Source organism: Mycteria americana, chromosome 9 (genome assembly GCF_035582795.1).
Source record: "Mycteria americana isolate JAX WOST 10 ecotype Jacksonville Zoo and Gardens chromosome 9, USCA_MyAme_1.0, whole genome shotgun sequence".
Taxonomy (NCBI): domain Eukaryota; kingdom Metazoa; phylum Chordata; class Aves; order Ciconiiformes; family Ciconiidae; genus Mycteria; species Mycteria americana.
Window position 1 is genome coordinate 2,766,313 of NC_134373.1, and position 19,098 is coordinate 2,785,410.

A 19,098-nucleotide genomic window follows, 5' to 3' on the forward strand; every position below is an offset into this window, starting at 1 on the left:
TTGAATGAGACGGACGGTTTGCGGTTTGAGTATCCTCTGTTGGAATGCTCGTATGCAGTATGAAAATGTTGCGTGGACAGTTAATGGTACCGGATGTCGGGGCAGTTATGTCATGGAGAAAACCTGCCTTGCTCTTGCTTCGATTGTAATGTCGATACTCTGGACTTGTGCCCATAACTATCGACAACTTTGTACTATCTTTTTTACTCTGGCAAGTTGCGATCTTCCGCTTGAATTATAACTATGCTCAATAATTATTGGCTGAATCGCTAATTCATAAAAGAGGAATTGATGCGCGCAACAGCGAGCGCTACTTCTGCGCAGCCATATATCGTGTGCCACAGCTTCTGGCGCGGGTAGGATCGTGCGTAATACGAGATACTGACTTGCTGGGTGATTAATAGCAAGAAACCAGTACGGGATCATGAATCTCCCAGTTTAATGATTTCCCTTGTATGTTTGTTGTTTCCCTCGTGCATGGATTGGAATATTCTGGTTTGTAACAAAATGGAGGGTTGTAGCAGACAGGTAGCTTGTGCACTGTGGCTACGAATATTTGTTACGTCGTGGCTTTTCTGTCAAAACAAGTTTCTTTAGTTCTCAAATTGGGTGTCAGGCACTGAAAATTGTCAAGATTGGAAGATGAGTGCTCTGTACTGTAAGGATCATATTTCCATTGAACTTGAGGGAAGATTGGAGCTAAAGGACAAGCCAGGCACTGTCTTAAATGGGATAACGTCACAGAAGTAAAGCTACAAGTTTAATCTGCTTTAAAATGTCAAGAGTTAACTTTTTGGGGCATTCTTAAGTTTGCAGTTGAAATCCCTTTGGCTGGCCCTTTTTTTTTTTGACTCCAAATTAGTGGTGAGAATCCCAGAATGTGACGGTTCAATCCCCAGAAGCGAACCCAGCTAAATTCAGCTGCTATCACCTCCTTTCTCTAGGTCTTATTCATGTCCCTTATCTGTTAGCAATTTATTAGAGCTGTAACATAACATGAAACACATGTTAGCTTGCTTAGAGACCATTTCCCATCCACACTATGAAAAATTATTGAATGTGGGAGAGATTTACAATGTGCTAGGCAGTCAAAACCTGTCTTGAGCTTGCCCAAACGTGCATCATCTCAGTACCTTGGCTGCCTCCATGTAAGGCAGTATAAACTGGACTTCACAGTACAGTTGCATGATTTTTGTAATAAGGTGACTATCTGGAGCAATGTTGTAGTCAAGGTGCATTTGTGCAGTGAGGTCCCTGAACTGAATTTCCTTTTTCCTGGTTTCCTTTACTACTGTCTTCTTCTGGGACATGATCCATCTGAAATCAGTGGCATGAAGGGAGTCTGTTTTCCTTGATATCGTGATCGATAGGGATACTCATGCTAGTAGCCGCTGGTAGAAGAAACCTTCGAGAGTCCTAACTCGAAGTGTTTGGTGCCATTCTGAATGGTCCAAACCCTTTTTTCCACATAATCTTTAGACTGAACCTAAACAGCCCTTCTGCTTATGAGTCGTTGCATCCAGACTCCATAGTACCCATAAAAGTGTATTAAACCACATGATATCTGTGATAAAACCACAGGAAAAAAGATTATACTCCTGGGAACAAAAGTCCTTCTACCAGCCAAGTCTGAAGGATGTGGACAAACTACCATCTTTCTTGCAGTAATTGATTCACATTATTAAGTTTTAATTTGGAGCATTTCTTCCTAGTCGATGCTGAGCTATTGCAGACTTTAAGGTGATTCAAATCTGAAAACAAACTTGCATGCTTGAAAGTAAGCCATGGTCTAATAAAAGAGAGGTTTTTCGTTACAAGCTTTGACTCTCGGCACATGGGGTCCTCAATGAATTTGTCAGAGTTTGGGAGGGTCTGTCTGTCACCACTTGACAGACGAGACACGCAAAACTGCGGATGCTTCTACAATCTCTCTCGTGATCTGTAAGTACAAAAGTGGAATTTGATAGTGACAAAACTCAACTCTCTAGATATGGTTCTGTTTATGGAGAGGCCCTGAAGTGTACCGTTTAAGAGTACGGAAACTGGATAGGAATAACAGAAATTCAGAATCCTCGTGTAAAAAGAAAAGCTTAAAATAGAAAGTGTGTATTGAAATGGATCTTATGCTTCCTACAGTGAAAAAACAGCTTGGGATGAACTCGGTGCATGCTAAACAGCTCATGAAGAAATGCTAATCGCCGTAGAACAGTATTTTAAACCCTTCTCCCAACTTCCACTCTTATCTGATCTGTGGGGTAGCCTGCATCAGTATTACCTAAACTTTCAGGACTTGAAAATTTAGGCAATACTGAAATTAACGGAAAATTGATACCTGGGTTAAGAATTGAGGTTAAAGTCGGTTCTAAGGACAAGCAGAAAATAAGCATGGATTTTAAACAGTAGTAATCAACAGGATCACTTGAAATACTTGCCAAATCTTGAAGCGTAGTCAGGCCTAGGAATCAGAATAATTTTTTGGTAGACTTTGCAGAAAGGTTTAACGTTGGCGTCGAAGGGACGGTTGGTGGTTCCCACTAGCAGCACTCTGTCCTGTGCTTTCAAAGCCTTAAGGAATTTGGGGAGGATCTTTTCCAGTCGTTTTGGGTTCATCTTCAGTGTGCACATGTAAATACAAGGAGGAAAGAGCTGTTACCGATGCTGATAGTTTAGAGTTAATGAGGTGAAGTTGTAGACATGCTAGGTACAACAGGATTTTGTGCTTTTTTTTTTTTTTTTTAGTAGTCTAGTTGCATTTAGTATAAGCAGACTAGATGCTCAGCCTAAGTAGGAAGCCTCTGTCTTCTGAAAGTAAGGTAAACGCTTGATTTCTGCTTAAGTATTTGTGGGTTTGTGCTGGTGCCTTTCACTATTGAATTCGCTGGTCCCGTTACTGAAGAGCAGGAAGGAAACAGCTCATTTAAAGAAGGAAATCCTGATTTCCAGTTCAAGGAGAAATATTGCTTGGACCCACGTACCTGATGAACCTTAACAGGCAGAAAAATTGCCGCGCTATGCAACCTGGTGTGGAATCCTTCTAGCTCTTGGAGGTTATGATCTACCAACTCCTACCCATGGTTTAAATGTGAAAAATGTAATTTTTGCTGTGATTTCCAGCTTGCTGAGGCTCTAACCTGAGAACACAAGCTCTTTGAACTTGGGATTCATTGCTTTGCAATAATTTACTCTTTGACTTTATAAAGAATATTTAACTATTATTTACAGACCAGATGAGTATTGAGCAAAACATGTTATTGGGTAGTTAGGTTTGATAATGTTCAAGTGAATTTTGGTTGGAGAAGCTTAATCAAATTGCTGTGGTGTCACGCTACTGTTAATAAAGCTGTAAGTGAATAACTGGGTTAGGATAGTGTATCGGAGAAGTCTAATGACTTGGAAGCCTCTTCACAGAAATGATTGAGACTTAACATCCAAGTCACGAACACTCACTTGAAAACTTTACTCTCTAGATCACCTTGTGACTTTTTTTTTTTTTAAACTATATAGCAGGCAGCTCCCTGAGAAACTTGAGCTTCAATTTCAGATCAGACTTCCTTAATGTCAATAAGGAAGGAACTATGTCCTGCAAACCTTCTCAGTTGGAAGGCAATAATACACAGCTGTGAATCTACATTGGACATACAATCTTTGCGATCCAATTTTTCTGTTGTCTGCAGTAGCAGGCAGCTGACAGAAAGGAGACAAAGCTGTGTTCTTTGGAGTGAATGCTACGGAGGAGGGGAAATTGGGAAATCAATAAGAAATCCCCAAAGTCTTGGGGTAAAGTCACACAGTTATTTTCTAGCTAAACTTGTCTTATCTACAGTACGTCTGTTTTCTCATTCTCTTTATTCTCATGGTCATACCTATGCATCTTCTTAAGTTTGCCAATTGCTTAATTATGCTCACGAGTTGAGCACGTCTTCGCACTAGGGCTTAGGTCCCACTTTGAAGCGTAGACACGTTGCTTGCAGGATGATACATCCAGCTCATGTCTTTGCTCTTGGATGAGCTATTCCTGTGGCCATCACACAATGCCAGCTGCCATCTTTTCACCTCTTCCTTGTTGTGCCTATGCACCCAGCACTCCCAGGAGAGCGGGATGCCTGCACTTGCTCCCAAAGGATGTGACCTGTAAGCACAGTAGCTCTGCCCTGGGGCAAAGGAAAAATCTTGGTTTTTTTCTCTTGTTCAGAAAAAAGGATGTTGCTCTGTCCATGCTCAAACAGTATGTTTGCTGTCTGAGGACATGACTTCATGTCGCAAGCTCTTATCCAAACTTTGCCATTCCCTTGTTGGGAAGCTTCTGGTAATGAGCTTGACTTCTCTGATGATTAAACAAGCTGCTGTTGCATATCTACCGTGGAAGTTTTAGCCACCCTTGCCACCTTTTTTGCTTTGTCAGGGAAATCTGGTCACAGCAATGACCAAAATGTGGTTTTTACTCTGTTTTTGAATACATTTTATGCTGACTAAATGAATCCTCATGACTTGGATATCTGCTGCTTCACAGGCTTCAAGCTTTCCTCTTCTTCATGTGTACTGGAAGGAAGTACAAATGTTCTCTAAGATGTTTTGAAACCTCAATATTGCTAGAAAAGTGAGAATTATCAAATTGTTTTAGGTTTGGAGATGGGTGGGTGGAGGAATCCCTTCTCACTGAAGAAGGGATAGAAGATAATAGATAATGGTCTGATAGAAGATAGTTGCTTCAGGTGAGACATGGTGTTTTCTGGGCTTGCAGTATGTGTCTTCTGCTGGGAAAACTGACTCTATTAGGAGATGCAGAGAATTGTTAGAACAATTGTCTGACTCCTATTTAACCTCTTACTTGTGAAAATAAGTCCTAATTTATCCCTTGCATTTAGAACATCATTTTTTTGGGTGGCAAATTATATTCATGGATTCCCACTGATCTAGAGTTGGTTACGACAAGTGTTCGTTGCTCAGCTTGTAGGAATCTTAACTTTAAATGATTGTACCAGTACCAGAGACCAAGCTAAACACTCCACTCTCAAGTTAAGCCTGCTAAGCCAGACTGGCATTTGTGTCAGCAGCTCCTGTTATGCTTGTGAAACTAATGTGTGTCCATAGCACGCACATTTACGAGGTATGTCCTGAAAGCTAATAATACCTCCTCCACTTTGAAAGAAATGTGTCAGTAGCAAGAAGGGCTGTTGAAGAGGCAAGCTATGATTTCAGCCATCGTGTGGACCTGAGCTGGAGAAAAGTGGGGTGAATTGTGAAGGTGACCCCTATTTGTTTAACTATGAGTGGCTGAACTGCTTGCACATCACCCTTGGCAACTGGGTTACCATAACATAGTTGATATTTGACTGCTTTGCCTCTTTTAGGGAGGATTGAGAGAGATTACTTTTCTAGTGGGTATTTGAAGAATTTAAGGCTTCTTTTTACCAGGTCCTCAGTCACGGTGCCAGAAATGTCACACTGGGATGAGCAAAGTGACTTCCACTCACTTTGGCTGCTTCTGAGGGCTGAGCTTGGCTTGCTTTCTCCAAAATTCTAGTGCTCTTAAGGAAGGCTTCCCAGACTGCCAGTTACCACTGCCTGTCCCTCCTGTTTCGTGCTCTCTCTGGCTCCAAATACTGGTTATGCTGTCAACTGTTTGGGACATGAGTGATTCCAAGCCTGGAGCCACCCACTCCCGCCAAGAACACGAGACCTTTTGTTACATACCTGCAGATCTAGGGATGCGATTGCAGGGATAGAAGTGATACCCCTGACGCTGAGGCGGGCGTGGGGAGAAATTTTTCCTTATCGGTGGCTATCAAAGCAGACAAAGATCGTGAGTACTCCAGGCAATCTTTTGGCCCCTAGCCCCGATTTTAATCCCCATCTGCACTTGCTGTCAAGGTTCGAACCCAAGAGCAAGGCTCCCTTTTGGTGTGGGGACCACTAGAGGGCATCAATCACTGCACGCCCATCAGCTCATACAGCCCTCCCAGCAGCGACAGCCTCGCCCAAGGTGATGCTTCATCGGTCTTCCAAAATATACAGGCTTGTGTCCATCCCACAGTCTAAATGCACAGGACTCATCTTAAGAAAAAAAAGGTTTAATTTTTCACGTGGCGCTGTAAAAGTAAAATATTTTGCAAGCAGCAGGAATCTAATCAGGATTTCGGGTGAATTGCTCTCTGCTGCGGTGGTTGAGTTGCTGTGCCTATTGGGCAGTGTTTTAATTTTCTTTCTAGTGGGGAAGCTACACAAGAGAGGAAGGAATGGAAGCAATGGCAATAGGACTCCTGGGAGCCCAAAGAAAATAATCTGTAAACATAACTATTTAACATAGGCTCTTCGTTTTCACAGTGGAAATTTATCCTTGTTACTTTATTGTTCACTTTGGCTCCATCCAATTTCTCAAATTAATAGAGCTGAACAATTTAAGCTCATCTTAACTTTTAGTTTCTTGCCTCATATTTTGAAATTCTCCATTATTCTCTTCTACTTTTCAGTGCACTGATGAGCAGTGACTGGACTATTTTTAAATAAAGCAAGTGTAGATGTGTAGGAGAGAAATGTGACCTCTTGGGGGCTCCTAAGAAGTCACAAGACTCTCTTAAAATAAAAAAATGTTAGTGAGACAAGCTATTATCAAGCAAGCTTTGGCAGGCCTGGTCATACTGGTATGTGCTAAGCTGAGAAATACACTTGCTCCTTTGCGTTGGCTGTAATGCAACAGGAGAAATTATCTGTGCTGAAATAAAAAAGGAGCAGCTCACCTCTTCTTCAGCCTTCGGTACCGCTTTAGAAAATATTTTTTCTGTCTCTCCAATCCACACGACTGAAGGCTGCAATTGCTTAGCCACCTAAGAGAAAACGGGGGAGAGAAGGCAAGAAGTTGATTAAAATGGCTACAATTTCATACCTGGGTGCTTATAGTTATGCTTCTGAATCCATATTGCAGCAGTTAAAATTAGCCTGGTTTATTTTTTCCAGAAATGTCCAGCACTCATGGATAGCACTGGCTCTGCTCGGCAGTCTTGGCAAATCAAACCATTTCTAGTTAAGACTCTAACATTAAGAACCCAACCCAAATGGGATCATTTTGACTGCTATGCTTATGTTGCATTTCTCAACCCAAATTAAATTGCAGTTCTGCAAAAGGAAGCCTGGACTTGGACTTCACGGGCAAACGACAGACCACCGGCAGCTTTAGGCTGGCTGCCCTGCCCGTAGGATCCCTCCCTGGCTTTCCGAGGGCAATACAGATGGGGAGACAGGCAAGACACGGCTGTTGCATGAGAAACGAGGGTACTCATCTTCAAGCAAAATAGGCTGATATGCAATCTTCCGGCTTACAAAATAGCTTTTAATTTGCTGTTAGCCCAAGAATTAAAACGGAACCTGTTAAATTTGAAGGAGGGGTCTATACAAATGGGCTTTCCGGCTCCGAAGTCGGAGGCACTATACCTCTGGTTCACAGCAGGATGGCAGCAATGCTACAGGCTTTTTCACATCTTGCACTCTCCCTATTGCTATAGAAACGCCAGTGGTTTAGACATTCTGCTGCCAAATTTTAATCACTTTCCAGTGGCTCTCGGAGCTGTGCTAGTTTGCTCAGCCACAAAAGTGATGGCTCGGAGTCAATGGGTAACGAGAGAGAGACGGCATTCTTCTGTCCTGCTTCCCCCCCCTCCAGCTGAAACTGCTGCTTCCAGGAAGGAAGCTTACAAAATCAATAGGATGTATACATCATAAGCTCAGTGTCTGATGGACAGCCAGTGCAGGAGGAATTAAGTCGTGAACATCTTTCTTCAAAGCACCACAGTTCATTTTTATGGACGCGTTTCAAAAGCGCTAAGTGTGTGTGTGTCTGTACAGTAAAAATGGATTGAAGACAGGGGAAAAGAATGGTAGATGAGGGCTGTTAAACTTGTTTGCTCTGCTGTGCTGCTGATGGGGTGAAGTGGAAATAATGCCGTCCTCGGCACGTGACGCTTTATTTGCAGTAACTTGTCGGTCCTAGACTATGTCAAGTGGTACCCCCAAGTTCAGAACAGTTTCATTGAGGAAAACTGAGCTTTTTCCTTTGTTGGAAGGCAGGAACTCAAATGTTTAGCATTAATAATGAGGATTTAAAAAAAAAACCCCATCATATCATGAAAGATAATATGAAAATCCTGTGGAAACTCCTGTGTGGACCTAGGCAGTTGTGTGAATGTTTATCTGCGTGGTTAACTTCTCAGTCCAGCAGTGTATTGAGTATACAAGCTGGAATGAAATGACGGATTAATATTGTACGGCAATAATATGTGCCATTTAAGGCCAGATGTTTTTTTACCTTATCTCCTATTTATCTATTTTCAGAGGTATGTTTGGCATATTCCTAAGCCTGCACACAGGTACAAGGCTGCAAGGTAACATTTGAGAGGGCAAGCTTGCGGCTTTCATTGAACTGAGCTGTGCAGCAGCCTTAGACTCAGGGTTTTTCTGCTGAGTATCCTGCTAGTCAAGGGCTCAGACACCTGCAGAAAATCCAACTCAGTCCTACTGATTTGCACTTGCAGGCGAATTCGGTTAGCTCCTGGCTGTCTAAACAGGCTGGGAGACAAGTGGTGAAAGAAGAGTAATGTGGTAGCATGATCATATAGCAGAGATGGGATAACTGACATTCTTTGTAAAATTAAGACTGGGAAAGAAAAATAAAGGTGTGGTTTAAGTTGCTAAAAGAAACCTACAGCTTCTTAAAGAACTGCATTTGCATTCTGTGCACCCGCTATGGAATCAATTGTGACGTGTGGAAGCTCTTACTCGGAGACCCTTACCGAACTCGGCACCGCTAATGAATGGATTATCAGCTGGGGCTTTCTGATGTTTCTGATGGTGACTTTTACCTTCTGAAACATAGGATAACAACTGTTTTTTTGCTCCCGCCCTGTGCGTGCCTGAGGAGGATGTCAGGAGGGAGATGAGGCAGTGGGAGACTGTTCTGCTTGGAGCCTGCCTTTCTCCCGAGCAAAGGCTGGGCTGGTGGCGTGCTGTCGACCCAGGTTTACAGACCGTACGCACGCCTTACCACCCCGACAGCCTCTGTCGCTGTGGGATCTGCTGTTGCTGTGGTGCTTTCTCCCCACTTCACTTGGGTTTAGGACCAAAGAGGTGCTGTGGGTTTGTTTCGTAAGGAGAACAGCTTTCTGGTATTTCTGCTTTGCGAGGTAACGCAGCCGTAGGAAGCCTGGGGAGCAGCGTAGCTGTTCTGCAGCATATTCTCCATACCTGTGTGTCTGATGCTGCAGTGCAATGTGACGGGGGAATAAGGGTGGGGGAGGTTACAGAGGCTATAAAAGCTGTTGGCAATGGCTGAACTCTGCTTGTGTACTTCAAAAGGAACCACGTTTTGTCCCTTCAGTGGGGCCACCGCAGTAGGGAAGGATGCGCAGATCTTCCCCGTTTGGCTCAGAGACAGGTTCAGTGGTTAGCTGCCCTCTAAAATGGAGCCTTAAGTTTTTAATCAGGCTACAGTTTCATTTTAACTCTTAAGGAAGAGTGCTCACTGTTTTCACACCTGTAGTTGTCTTTTTTTTTTTTTGTACCCTTTATTTCCCCACCCAGTAAGTGGAAATACAATGAATAAGCTCAGTTCTGTCTGTTTGTAAGAGATACTTTCCTGTGCTTTCTGTTCTGAGGTAACGATCTAAATGTATAAAGTGGCCTGCATATATTATTCTGGTGTTGATACACATTAATGTGACCAAATTCAACACACAAACATTCTTTTTTTTTTTTTTTTTTAAAGACAGATCAGACACCCAGAATCCATCGACATCTAATTTAAATTGTTGGCAGATACCTAGCAGGCTGTATGTCCCCCATGAAAGTGCTTCATTTGAATTATCCATGGACAGTTTGAATCCATGGATAATTAAATGCACTGTACATAATTAATTTGTAATTGAAATTTTATTAGCTTTGCTGCATTCAACAACTTGTCGGAGCTGCCAGCAGATGGCTCCTTAACCCTTCTAATACCGCAGCCGCCTGCGCTGCCACCGCTCTCTCCTGGGTCACAGAGGCTTGATTTGCTCTTCAGGAAAACCATGATGAAAAAAAGCCTTCTCTTCCTGCTGCCTATCAACATTTAGCAAAGCTCGAGCAGCATTTTTGAAAGCCTTGGGTTAAACTTTTCAAACCCGAGAGCCAGAGTTTAACAGTTAAATTGCTACGCTTGGAAATACAGAAGCTTGATTCTTGCAGGGCACACGTGCGCAAGGCTCCTCCAAACGTGAAGGCTTTGATGGAATTTTTTTTTAAAAGGCCCAAGACTAAGATTTTTCTGGAAGCCCAAATTGTTGCTGAAAACTGCTCAATCCTCTGTAGTTTATATTCACAGAAATGCTTCAAAGCAGCTACAGCAGCAAGATGCTGAAACCTGTGATTAGACCTTATCTGTGGGAGCCTCACCAGGCAAATATTCCAGTGCTACAGTGATGATGCCACTGTATTCTGGTTTGTTAGAAAATAACAATAAATACTATCTTCTAACAGGATGCATTTAATTTTTTTGACATTAGAGTCACGCAGTGTAAAGCTGCCCTGGCACAGAAATAACACTGTGTATTTGAGCACTGGTGATATTTAACATTTCAAGGGTCTAGGCTTCTAGCAGGCTGCACTGCACCAAGATAAAAGAATTGCTCTGGGATGCCTGGAAGAAAGGCTGATTGTACTGTTCCCGATTTTCAACTGTAGTGGAAAAGTCTTGTGTGGCATGGAAATGCTGAATACAGAGACTTCTGTCAATGTACTGGGGTAAACTGTACCTGGTTCTTCAGGCCGCCAGAAAAATGACCCATTTGAAGGGACAATACAGCAGTGGTTACAAATAAATGAACCCGGTTCAGTGGCAAAAAAAACCCTGATAACAGACTTCAAAATTATGTTGCCTTTAAATGCTGGTATTATATCATTTAATCTTAAACTCCACCGTATTCTTTTTTGGTATAACATTTTTGTAGTCCCCTCTGACTTGCTAAATAGTATAACCAAACAGCCTGGTAAGAGACCCCAACAGCGATGGTGTTGAAATATTTCTGCAGCTTGCCGCTCTGTAAAACTCCTTGTTCAGTAGAGACGGCTGCACGGCGCACGCTGAGCTGCTGATACACGTACACGGCTTCTCCGCTGGTATTTCCTCCTGGCCACCTCTTTCCCAACCTTTTAGCCTGGTCAGTGTTGCAGTAATAACATCTTCCCACGTGTGGCTTTTCGTACAATGTGCTTTCTGTGTGCTGCTGCGGCCCTGGTAAAGGACCCGAGAGGGGTTGTCTCACTCTGGTAGTGATTAACCTGATGGCTGCCTTATGGTTGCTAATAGAAGGCCAGCGCTTGTCACTTTTATTGCCTTGGAGTTAAGCCTTATGAACTACCTGCATTTTTACGCCTCTGTGTCGCGCAGTCACACGTTCTACGCTCCCTCCTCGATCCTCTCTGGATTGGTTTTTGCTTCTATGCATGCTTCACCGTCCTTCTTTGCATCTTTTGTATAAGCTGTTGCACTGCAGCAGTGTTTTGTGCCTTGATGGGAACACGGGAGAGCCAAGCCACTGGTGGGTACAAGCTGGCAGAGAGCTCCGCTGAGTTCAGGCTGGCTCAATGCATGGAAAAAGTGGCTTAATTGACGTATTCCAGCATGTTCCGGTTCACGCTTGAAGGATGAGTTTTGTTTCGGGGACTGCTGGGAAGCGCTTCTATATTAGAGACAGATCCTCTCTTTTCACTCTGAAGCAGAGCTGACCTGGCAGGCTTTGCTCTGTCTTTATGGAGAACATGAGTGCTCGGGCTTGGTGTTCGCAGCTTCTTTCAATAGTTTTCCTATTCGATATTAATCTTCCTTACATTCCCTTTGAATAGGCAGATTGAAATGTTGGTGTTTTCCTGTTCTGGTATGAGAAGTCATTTCCTCCGTGTGACATTTAAAGTGCCTGCTTTGAGTAACACACAGCCTCTCTTTTGGATCAGGGCTGGTATGTCTCTTGCAGGTCTCCTCCCCATAATAAGGGAGGGGAAAAAAAGAATTTGGCTCTTGCATCTGAAACAAATTAAAGTTTCATTTCTTCCAATGCTATTCACTTGTTTAGGGTGTCTCCCACGAAACAACTGCCAGCAGCCAACACTCAGTTATGGACGGAAAGTTTCCTGATGGTCATTTTATGCTCTCCAGAGTTTCCTTTCATTACAGAAACTCCGTTGTTTGCAGACGCGATAGGTAATTGAAAGTGCAAGGTTACTTCACCTTTATCACAGAGCACCATTAATTCTTATTTGCTAAATCTTGGTGTTTAACAACGGTTACACGGATCATAAGATAACAGAAAAAGAACTGTCATGTTTCCTGTCATTCACTTACAACTATAAGTGGAAGGTTTGTATTCTGCTTGACTAGCTCTATATAAAGGCACTTCTGGAAAGCTGGAGTAGAAAGCTTGCTTGACAACAGTCACGGCTGCTGTTTGCAAAAAAGGGACCAGAAGCGTCTGATTACGGAGACATGGTGAATCTTTCGGTGATCAGCTGCACGCAAGGCACTTTAACAAGGTGTACTGCGGTGTGTCAGGTAGTCGACCGAGAGCTGTGGATATTAAATACTACGAGTCAGCTGCAGGACACCATTTGCTTTCATGGCCTGGATGTGCCACTCTATTGTAGTCTTACAATAATCCAAATGTGTTTACACCCGGATTTTTTTTACCACGGTGAAAAAGAAACTTTTTTTGGACAAATACCAGTGTTCAGCTTCCTCCTGTCAAGGAATTTGTTTGCAATGTGTGTTGCCCTTGTGTTTGCTTCAGCTTGGGTAACAGCACATTCCTGCAAATTGGGTTATAAAAGATTCCTCATCCTTTGGTTCCTTGTGAGGCTGTTTTCCTAACATATAAACAATTTCCCTTGTTGCAACTTGTGTCTGTTGGCTCTCGTCCTATCGCTGTGCACCTCTGGGAAAAGTCTGGCTCTGTTCTCTGTACCTGGCTTGTCATGCAAGTCTTGTCAACAGGGTAGTCCCATACTGGACACATGTGCTGGTTTGGGCTGGGATAGAGTTAATTTTCTTAATAGTAGCTAGTATGTTTTGGATTTGTGCTGAAAACAGTGTTGATAACACAGGGATGCTTTAGTTGTTGCTGCACTGGTCAAGGACTTTTCAGCTCCCCATGCTCTGCCAGGCGCACAAGAAGCTGGGAGGGGGCACAGCCAGGACAGCTGATCCCAACTGCCCAAAGGGCTATTCCATACCATATGGCGTCATGCTCAGTATATAAAGCTGGGGAAGAAGAAGGAAGGGGGACACATTCGGAGTGATGGCGTTTGTCTTCCCAAGTCACCGTTATGTGTGCTGGAGCCCTGCTTTCCTGGAGATGGCTGAACGCCTGCCTGCCCATGGGAGGGAGTGAATGAATTCCTTGCTTTGCTTTGCTTGTGTGCGCGGCTTTTGCTTTCCCTGTTAAACTGTCTTTATCTCAGCCCACGAGTTTTCTCTCTTTTCCTCTTCCGATTCTCTCCCCCATCCCACCGGGGGGGAGTGAGCGAGCGGCTGTGTGGGGCTTGGTTGCCGGCTGGGGTTAAAGCATGACAACACAGTATCCAGTTGTGGTCTCATAAGTGCCAAATAGAGGGGAATAATTAATTGCTTTAAGTGGCTGGCTATATTCTTGCTGATATAGGCCAGTATGTGGCTGACTCTTTGCCTCATGGACGTGCTGTTGACTCATGTTCAACTTGCTGTCCTTAAGAACCCCCAGTCCTTTCCCGCAAAGCCGCTGTCTAGTCAGCGGGCTACAGCCCGGAGCTCTTCGTGCTGTTGCATGGAGCTACTCCATCCTAGGTGCAGGATGACGATACCGGATGGGAGTATTGCATGTTGTAAAGAAGCTGCAACTGATGGCAGGATAAATGGAGTAGTTGGCTGTGGCAGGGACTTAAGAGTCCCCAGAGACAGGGAAAATGTCACATTTGGCCTTGTCAAGACCAAAGAAAGAGGGATTGTAACTGCGGAGGTGAAAGCCTGCGTGGATGGAGGATTGCTTCCAGCCTGGCTCTGAGAACCTACAGAGTCTGAGTCGAAATCATCAGCAGATTGGACAAATCAGTGACTCTGCCATGGGGACAGAAGGGGGCAGGGAGAAAGTGAAACAACCGAAGGAACTGGGAATCGAACTGGAATATAGTTGACTTGAATGCTAAGACAGGCCGGTGCTATGTCAATATGAATTTGCAGAGAAACGAGCCCTTGGAAAGAGATACGCTGTGCTGTGCTGTTTGCTCTGCTATTAGAGGAGCAGAGTGTGAAGCAGTACTGCTGTTGCAGTTGGAACAAGTCACCTTTTGATAAGCAAGTGCCTGGACAGCCCTTATTCCGTGTGACTGACTGCCAGCGACGTCCATCCCGGTAACTCGTGGAGGTTCACTGAAGTGTCATGGCCTCTTTTGTAAGAGCTACAGTACAGAAGCAAGTTTGGACCGCTCCCCGTAATTTTGGGGGAGGTGTTGGATAATGTTTCCATTTAAGTAATGTGGACGAATGTAAGGGTTTTTATATACCTATATCTAGACTTATGTGCATATATACATACTGTGGGTATAGATATACACACACTTTATGTATGTTCCAGTTATCGTGTATATTATATATATGCATGTACACAGAAAACCTTAGTATCTTCAGCTGGAACCTTCTATAGGAGTAAAATAGCTGCCCTCCTTTCTCCCGTGGTTAAAGGCCTTGTGCTCTAGCAGGGACGAGATGACGGAAGGGACGGCGTGTGTGCCGTGCCCGCAGCCAGACGCGCGCTTTGCTGTTGGTGAGGGCAGAGAAATTAAGTGGAGAAGGGCGAAACGTGCAGAGCAGAGGGTGGAGGGGGAGTACGAGCTCAGCCTAACGGCACTGGCTGGTGTCAGGGAGCACTAGACCTGGTGTTAGCGGTCCGGACCAAAGGCGCGGGATCACAGCACCGTCGCTTTTCCTGCGGCACCGCTCTGACCAGCAAGGAGTGGGGTCCTTGGGGATTGCTTTGCTTTTAACTGTGAAACCTGTCTTTTCTGGGGATGGAGGCACCTGTCACAAAACCTGCTATAATGCTGGATTTAATAAAATACATCTGATAAATCCCAGGGAAAGCCAATTTGAATTTGGTCTTTTAGTAGGCCTCTGGCACAGGAAAAATATTGTATTTGACTTTTTCTAGTGTATGGCTGTGTTTTTTCTTTCTAAGGCTATTTCGTCTGGAAATGTTTACCAGCTTCCTTCCTTAGCAGAAATGCTGAGGACTTAGAATGTGGAAGAAATCCTGCCAGGATAGTGTCTTTTTTTCTGAAGAGGATTTGGGATATGTTCTTCACAGTTCATATGCCTTCTTTCATTTCCAGACTTCTCATACATTTCTGCTAATGTAATCCTGAACTAGGATTCCCTCTTTTGAAAAGCTTGCTGATAGGTAAACAGAGAGCAGTATAGGGGAGAGCTGTTTTACAGCAACTGTCCCAGAGAGGAAATTTTTGACCACCCCCAGTCTAGTATTTGATTAAATGCTGCATGGCAAGCATTCCTGACTGGTGTGCATATAAAGAGAGAGCAGAATTTTATCTATGATGCTTTTCATATTCAAGGTAACATAAAGCTTGCAAAAATGTTAATGGGAAAAATATGGCCGCTACGAGTGATTTCTCAAGGGGCATTAAAGCCTTTACAGTGGTGCACACGCTGGCTGTCAACAAGTGGCTTTGAAAACTTGAAAGCAGGGAGGGAATTTCAAATTGGGTTGGCAGTCCTTTGGACCTTGGGCAGCTCTGCCCTCCTGTGACCGGTGTGTATGTTCCTCTGTACGGAGGAACTACAGTGCAATTCCCTATTTCTTCCACAAAAGACGTGATGAACTGAACCGAACCAAATCTGCAGAGAAGTACACAAAACGCAGTACCTTGAGAACCATGTGAAGCATCATTTGCAGGCCATTTTTGCCTGGATATTTCCCAGCAATGTTGGAAGCAGATAAGTTGAAGAGGTTGGCTCCTGTTTCTGTGCAGATGGCATGGACCAACATTTTCTTTCCAACACCAGCGGGTCCAGCTAGTAACAAGGCTTTCACCAAAGGAGCCTTCTCGTGGACTGTTTGGGAACCTGTCAAAAGTCATATGGCACTATTATTGCTTTCATTTAAGTCTGCCATAAAGGTAATGGAATGATTCTTCCTTTTTTCTTTTCTGTAAATAATTTATAACGTGAATTCATTGTTTCCTTAACATGGCACAAGTACTCTTGCGTTCAATTCTGTATAACCAGAGCCATGACCGTAGCACATCCGAGTTAACATCCCTCTTTGTAGCAAAACTCGACCACCCTTATTTGTACCTTCTGACGGGCAAGCTTCAGCTCTAAATCTATGTGAGCTAACAGAACGGTAATTCATTGGTAAATATCTGAGGATGGACACCAGATAAGAGTACTGCAATGGACCTGCTACGCGTACAGACAAGCCCGGAGCTCTGCACAGGGTCGACTGCCTTCCCTCAGCTGTCCGGCGGTAGAGTTAGGGATGTACCTGTGGCTCTAAGCTTTGCGTTTGTTGTCAGAGCAGCTCCTCACCTTCTGCAATTGGACAAGGGCGGAGATTCACGTTGCGCATAGGACTAGCAGAATTCCTTCCTCCTCCTGTCTGAAGTGACACTTTCCAGCTTCCCCGTCTTTAGAGAAAACAAACTAATGGGACTATCTGTTGGAGCTGCGTTTGTCAGTGATTCTGAAACCAGATGTTACCACGTGTTTTATTTTCCCTCCTTTAAGTTCTGCATGCACCTCCCTTTTTTGGGTAATTTTCTCTCTTAAATGTTATTGCTGTTCAGTGAGCACTGGGGACTCTGACTGTTTGTCACTTTAGGCTAGCTCTGCTCCGAATTCCTTCACCGCTGCTAGCCCCTCTGCGTGCCTGCTGAGCGTAGTGTTAGCTTATCTGCAGGGGAGCCAATGTTATTCCCCAGTCTGGAACATGGCAGTTGCATGTTCCAGAGCAGAGATGATATATCTGCTAGGAGGAGGAGGATCTTTTTCTGTTCCCTTCATTTTATTTGGGTTGGCAAATGCAAATACCAGGGTTGCTATGCTTCACTTGCTCTGCCGGCAGCGATGACTGCTCAGCATTTCTAAATCTGTCTCTATGGCTGCTCCAGGTAAATTCATTCTGGGCTGTAAGAAATATGCTCCGTCACCTGGGAAAGCCTAGCAGAAATGCCTGCGTTGTGAAAACAGAACCACAGAGGGAGATTTAGGTGGCTGATGGTGATAGAACTTGTCTTCCTGGCAGCTCTGTCACTGTATGAATCAGGTACAGGTGAACCTCCAGAGACAGAAGTAGCAGGAAATGCCAAATGCTTTATCCATACCCACTGGTAGTCCAGTAACATCGCTGCCTCGATGCCCAAAAACATCCTGTGTCAGTAGCGGTGGTTGTTACAAAGTCAGATTTGAAAAATCTATGTGAGCATCCCCTACTTCCGAAGGTCTTTGAGACTGGTGCCTATAGCCTAGGGGGGAAACCAGCCCCAAAAGTGATGGGCGGTGGAGGGAGCCTATGGCTTAGCCTGGCAGAGTTCTCCGGGTGGAGGGGGACAGCTAGGTAAGAATGGTAGCTAAAAACAAATCCAATCAGGCTGCCTATCTGTGTCCTAACGGTTTAATGTCCCAAATAAATGACAATGAACTGAGTGCTAAGATGAATGCCATTATTTCAGCACCGGGCAGGATGTAGTGAAGTTGTCAGCCACCCAGGCTTTATTAATATTTCGTCGTTCCGTACAAATCTATTACTATTACACGTAGATTTATTACGAGGGGAGCAGCAGACTCCTCTGTGGTTAAAGATGAAGTATCTCTTCCACTATTATTTCTCCTTTCACTGCTTATAATTTTCTCAATGCCATTTAAGCTGGAGCTTTCCTTGCCATCAGGTGACTATTTTGAGGAAAAACTTTCACTTCTACACATACACAATTACACAATGATTAACTAGTTCTGAGACCAATTAAGTAAAATGTCATCCATAACATATCACCCAGAAGGTGAAACCATTCCTGTGCCTTTTTTTTTTTTTTGGCTCATGTAAGTCTTTTTTTTTTTTTTTTTTTTTAACTCGGAGGCATTTTTCAAACTGCTATTGCAAATACATTCTGTTTGTGTAACTAGCCCAGGTTCTCTTCTCCCTAGATTTTTAGCCAATTGTATAAATGGCAGAAAATTTATGGGTTCTCTTTCCTCTTGCCTTGGGGGTGTCTTGGGGCTTGATTTCACTAGATTAGATGGTGTTAAAACATAACCTTGGAGGAGTTATATGTGAAATACCATATTGCAGTCAGTGCAGACAGGGATAACTGCTGAGCTCTCTCAGCTGATTGCGGTCAAACTTGCAGCCAACCCCTGAGGGTTTTACCCAAAACCAGCTGAGAGTGGTTTAGATGGTAAGGGCCCCAGCTAGGTCGAGGGCAGGGGTGCTGCTAGCATCCTGTTTGTTAACCTGACGCTTCAGATGGAGCTGTAGGGCAGAAGGAGCACTCTTCTCTTCCTGGAACCCAAATGAAGCAGGCTTGTGCACTATTGCACCGAGCTTTCTACAACACATCGAGCCCTCTTCGGGGACGGGGGGAGCCAGGAAATGCCCGAGGAGAGCCCCAGAGCGCGTATGTACAGAGTAGCCCGAGCGTCGGTCTTTCTGGAAGGCGTGCAAAGGGGAGGGAAAAGCAGAAGCTCTGTGTCATCTCTGCTCCATTTGCCAGAATGGGAGGCAGGGAAATGTCAGCTATTTTGCCCTATAAAGGGGATGAGCAGACGATGACACAGCCTGGGGGAGGATATGCCTAGTTAAAATGTCCCTGAAATCCAACCAGGAATGGAACAGGATGCAAGCGAAGTATGAGTAGAAGCCCTTTGAGACAGGCACTTCTTGCAATCGCTAGAGTTTGGCTTAATGCCATTCCCAAGTAAAATATGGGATAGATTTTACATTAAAAGCAAACAACCTGACCCGGCAAAGCCTTGTTAGAGATTGGCTAAGTCTGGCATTAAAACTGCAAGGGCATTTAAAAAGTGTTCTCTCTGAT

General features: G+C 44.1%; 1 protein-coding gene across 1 annotated transcript in view; it reads right to left on the reverse strand.

The window, feature by feature from the left end:
* DRC11 (dynein regulatory complex subunit 11) overlaps positions 1-19,098 on the reverse strand; it is a 104,100-nt gene that overhangs the window by 6,096 nt on the left and 78,906 nt on the right. Inside the window, exons 15-17 of the mRNA XM_075511219.1 lie at positions 15,930-16,129; positions 6,738-6,824; positions 2,433-2,610 (exon numbers count right to left, since the gene is read on the reverse strand). Coding sequence (XP_075367334.1) covers positions 2,433-2,610; positions 6,738-6,824; positions 15,930-16,129 — 465 coding nt within the window. The remainder of the gene's footprint in view (positions 1-2,432; positions 2,611-6,737; positions 6,825-15,929; positions 16,130-19,098) is intronic.